Source organism: Acyrthosiphon pisum, chromosome A2, assembly GCF_005508785.2.
Source record: "Acyrthosiphon pisum isolate AL4f chromosome A2, pea_aphid_22Mar2018_4r6ur, whole genome shotgun sequence".
NCBI classification, from domain to species: domain Eukaryota; kingdom Metazoa; phylum Arthropoda; class Insecta; order Hemiptera; family Aphididae; genus Acyrthosiphon; species Acyrthosiphon pisum.
This window is the reverse complement of record NC_042495.1, coordinates 17,200,703-17,204,988: the sequence shown is the minus strand read 5'-3', so window position 1 is coordinate 17,204,988 and position 4,286 is coordinate 17,200,703. Positions and strand designations below refer to the sequence as shown.

The 4,286-nt window shown below is 29.6% G+C and overlaps 1 protein-coding gene across 1 annotated transcript; it reads left to right on the top strand.

Annotated features, from left to right (window-relative positions):
• The first annotated feature begins 214 nt into the window (after positions 1-214).
• On the top strand, positions 215-3,534 carry LOC107883902. The gene is made up of 5 exons (XM_016804838.1): positions 215-338; positions 598-845; positions 2,032-2,242; positions 2,315-2,517; positions 3,478-3,534. The coding sequence occupies exons 1-5, from the start codon at positions 215-217 to the stop codon at positions 3,532-3,534; spliced, it is 843 nt and encodes a 280-aa protein (XP_016660327.1).
• The last annotated feature ends 752 nt before the right edge of the window (positions 3,535-4,286 follow it).

The window sequence follows — 4,286 nt, the reverse complement described above, 5'->3', positions numbered from 1 at the left end:
CGTTCTAAATTTTAAAATAATAATATCCAACTGTTCAAAGTGCAAGGACACACTAATTTCGGAAGACGAAATTGTTTGTTCTGAGTGCGATAGCAAATACCACTTCACTTGTGGAGGTCTAAATGTGCTATCTTTCCAAAAACTTTCAAAAAATACAAAAAACAGATGGGTCTGCAACGTATGCAAATACAAATGGGACATCTCAAAGAAAAATATGGATACCAAATCAACAGATTTCACATTACAAGACCTTGCCAATTCAGTTAAATTTATGAGTGAAGAATTCGATGATTTCAATGGTACTGTAAACAAATTACTTGAAGAAATGAAAGAAATACGTAAAGAGAACACATAACTTTATGAAAACAATAAGAGGCTTTCTCAAGATATAGAGAATCTCAAATATCGTTTAGATAGCATTGAACAAAATAATCTTGATTCAACAATAGAAAATAGAAATAATTGGTATACCTAAGGTAACCAATGAGAAATGTACAGATACAGTGATAAAGCTTGCGACAGTATTAAACACAGTCATAACCGTAGAAGAAGCTTATCGCGTTCCTATTACGGTAAATGGTGAACATAAAATTATAGCCCATCTTACAAAGCCGGGTATGAAAAATGCCATAATCGCTAACTGTAAACAAAATAAAACACTAAATCTATCCAACATTAATCCCGAGTGGTCTAATGATAAGCACCTATATATAAATCAACATCTCACTAAAAATAAAAGACAACTACACGGTAAAGCCAGAGCCACAGCAAAAGAAAAAGGTTACAAATACGTATGGATCAACCAGGACGCAGAGATCTTAATCAGAAAAGACGAAAAGGCAAAGGTACGAAAAATTTTTTCGGAACAAGATCTTCTCCTACTTTAATATCTCTCCGATAAATATAACTATTAGATTTTAATTAACTTGTTCTAATGAAACCCAATTGCATGAACTACAATCACCGTATAGTTATTATCTGTTTTATTTTGTCATTAATGATTATTCCACACTATATTTACGTAGACTTTGGATCAATCTGTATCCATCATTCATTATTTAATTCAATATATATATATATATATATATATATATATGTACTACCACACTAATATAACTTTATCTAAAACAAAAATAACCATCTCTTTACATCACAATTATGGCTCATAACAATATATTAGCAAAATATGCTTAATCTAACTACTTCTGATAAAACAATTGAATCATATACCTACTAATATAATAAAGAACACAGCAGAAAAGGCGTATAATAATTCAACACGCAAAAGCATAATATTTAAAATAAAACCTTGAATTACAACCGAAATACTGAATAGCATAAGAGAAAGAGATATATTACACGCCCAGTCGAGGAAAAAACCATACGATCTACAATTGAAGGAAAAATTTTAAAAATGTAGAAATTATTTAAATAGTGCCATCAAAAAAGCTAAATTTGATTTTTACGGTGAAAAAATCAAAAAATGTAATAATGACCCTAAATTGATATGGAAAACTATTAAAGAAGCCACACAAGGTCATCCGAATACTAAAATTAAAACTTTACATATAGTTATAAGTAATACTACATACACAAATAAAACGCAACCTTTTAAAATAGCAGAACATTTCAATGAATATTTTGCGAATATAACCTCAAAAAGTGCAAACAATTACATTACTACAAACGAAAGTTCCGTAGACAATATAGATCCATCATTACCTCTCCAATCTCTATACATAAGGAAAACTAATTTAAGTGAAATAAAAAACATAATTTCGTCCTTAAAATATGGTACAGCTCCGGGACAAAATGACAAAATATGACAAAATTTGACAAAATTTCAACAGACATGATTAAATTACAGGGCTCTTGAACCATTAGTACTTATAATAAACAACATAATTAATACAGGAGTAGTCCCAGCTAGTTTCAAAACGGCAATAATAACTCCAATCTATAAAAAAGGTAGGTAATCCATGTAAAGCAGAAAATTATAGGCCAATAAGTCTCTTATCAAATTTCTCTAAGATATTTGAGAGAGTAATTAAATTGAGACTAGCCAATTACCTAGAAGAAAATGAAATCCTTACCCCATCACAATTTGGTTTCAGAAAAGGTCTTAACACTGAAGGTGCTATTAACAGCTTAATGCAATCAATTCATCACGCATTGGACTCTAAAAAAAAAGTAATCGGTATAATTATGAACTTAAGTAAAGCCTTCGACTCTGTTTGCCATAGTAAATTAATCTACTACCTAGACAAAATTGGCATCAAACACAATGCATTGAATTTATTTAAATCTTATTTAGAACACAGAACTCACAAAGTCCAAATAGACAATGTTATAAGCTCCTGTAAAACAATGTCCTTAGGAGTACCGCAAGGCACAGTACTATCCCCATTATTATATACCATATACGTCACAGGTTTATCGAACCTACAAATTGATGGTAGCCTATACTCTTATGCAGATGATACAGCTTTACTGATATCTGATAACACTTGGGACTCAGTAACAAAAAAAACAGAAAAATCCTTAAAAAAAAGTCGTTACTCGGTTTTCAAACCATAATTTAACTCTTAATAATAACAAAACGGTCTTTATAACATTTTCAAATATCTCAAGAACATCACCAAACTTTTTTACTTTAAAGACTCATGCCCAAAATTGTAATCAGAATATACAATGTAATTGCCCTATCATTCAAAGGACTAATCAAACCAAATACTTGGGAGTTACATTTGACCAACATCTACGTTGGAACGTGCATACCGCTGAACTTAATTAAAAATATGAAAACTGTATGCCTTTTATAATATGGCTAAACACATTCTTAACACACATTGGTTAAAAAATACTTACTTTGCCCTATCACAGTCCATAATAGAATATGGTATTGTGGCTTGGGGAGGAGCTCCTCTAACATATACAAACAACATACAAGTAGCCCAAAACACCACTTTAAAAATTATATTTCACAAACCTAGACTTCAACCTACTAAACAATTATACTCAGACACTAAACTACTATCCATTAAAAACTATGCCATAAAAAAACTTAATTCTACCTCTTTAAAAATAATCTAGCACAAATAGCCACACATAATCATAATACAAGATCTGAAAATCTAATATTTCCCAAAATAAACACATCTAAATATTATAATAGCTATGTCATAACGGGCTTGAGACTTTATGAAAGGCTCCCTCCTATTATAACAAATTGTGATAAATTTAAAAACTTTAAGTTTCTTATAAAGAGCTATATGGTTGTATTTTATTTATATTGTAAAATTATTTATTTTGTATTATACCTCGTTATAAACTATCCTACTTTGCTCATATAATATTTATTTTTTTCTTTTGTTTTCTATAACTACTAGCGGCAATTGTATTTATCATTATAATCTTCATTTATTTTACTATTATATTTGTTCATTTAATTAATAAATTTTTCTTTTATTCTCTTAGAGACTCTCGCCCATCAAAACAAGGAACTTAACCTTAGTGTTGGGCGAAGCAATTTAATCACAAATATGTATATATCTTCTGTTTCGAACAATTATTGCTGAATAAATTATTTTATTATGTTATTACCAAAACACCAGCTTTATATATATATATATATATATATATATATATATATGTTTACAATACTTATAAATTTATCGAATAATTATAATATGTAGCTATATGAATGCTAGGTACATTATTATCACACGCCAGTCACCACCGTTATTACCTACAAACCGTTCGATATATTAAATAATGTAAATATATTAATTCGTCTACAAAAGTATATGCAGAAATACGCTATAATAAATTTTCTATTACATTAATACTATAATTATCATATAAATTGTCGGGTTTTTATATGTATGTTTAATCTATGGCCGTCCTCCTACCAACCCAAAGGCCACAGCCTACAATGTCCATTCATATGGACTATATAGTTCATGATACCTGGTAATGACTGGCCTACTGTGAGTAGGAACTAAAATAGTGATCTCAGACCGCGGATAGAAAAAATAAACTATATTAGTGATCGAACTATTGTAAGGCTTTCATTATTCTTCGAAGATTTTAAGCCACGAGCACACAACAAAGATAATTATGAAATTAAAAACTTGTGCTATCATATAATAAAAGTGGAACCTCCGAGGAAAAACAGAGAAGTTCCACCATCCAAAAATTGCCAAATATTTGGTCTCACTCAAAACTACTGTTTCAAAACACCAAAGTAAACAAATTTGACGAACCAAATAAAATATCTCAATATC

Excerpts from the sequence above, each read along its gene's own strand:
- LOC107883902 (XM_016804838.1), top strand. The coding sequence starts at position 215 with ATGGATACCAAATCAACAGATTTCACATTACAAGACCTTGCCAATTCA. Across the intron at positions 339-597 it reads TGAAGAAATGAAAGAAATAC|CCCATCTTACAAAGCCGGGT; the intron begins GTAAAGAGAACA and ends ATAAAATTATAG. Across the intron at positions 2,243-2,314 it reads CTTCGACTCTGTTTGCCATA|AACACAGAACTCACAAAGTC; the intron begins GTAAATTAATCT and ends AATCTTATTTAG.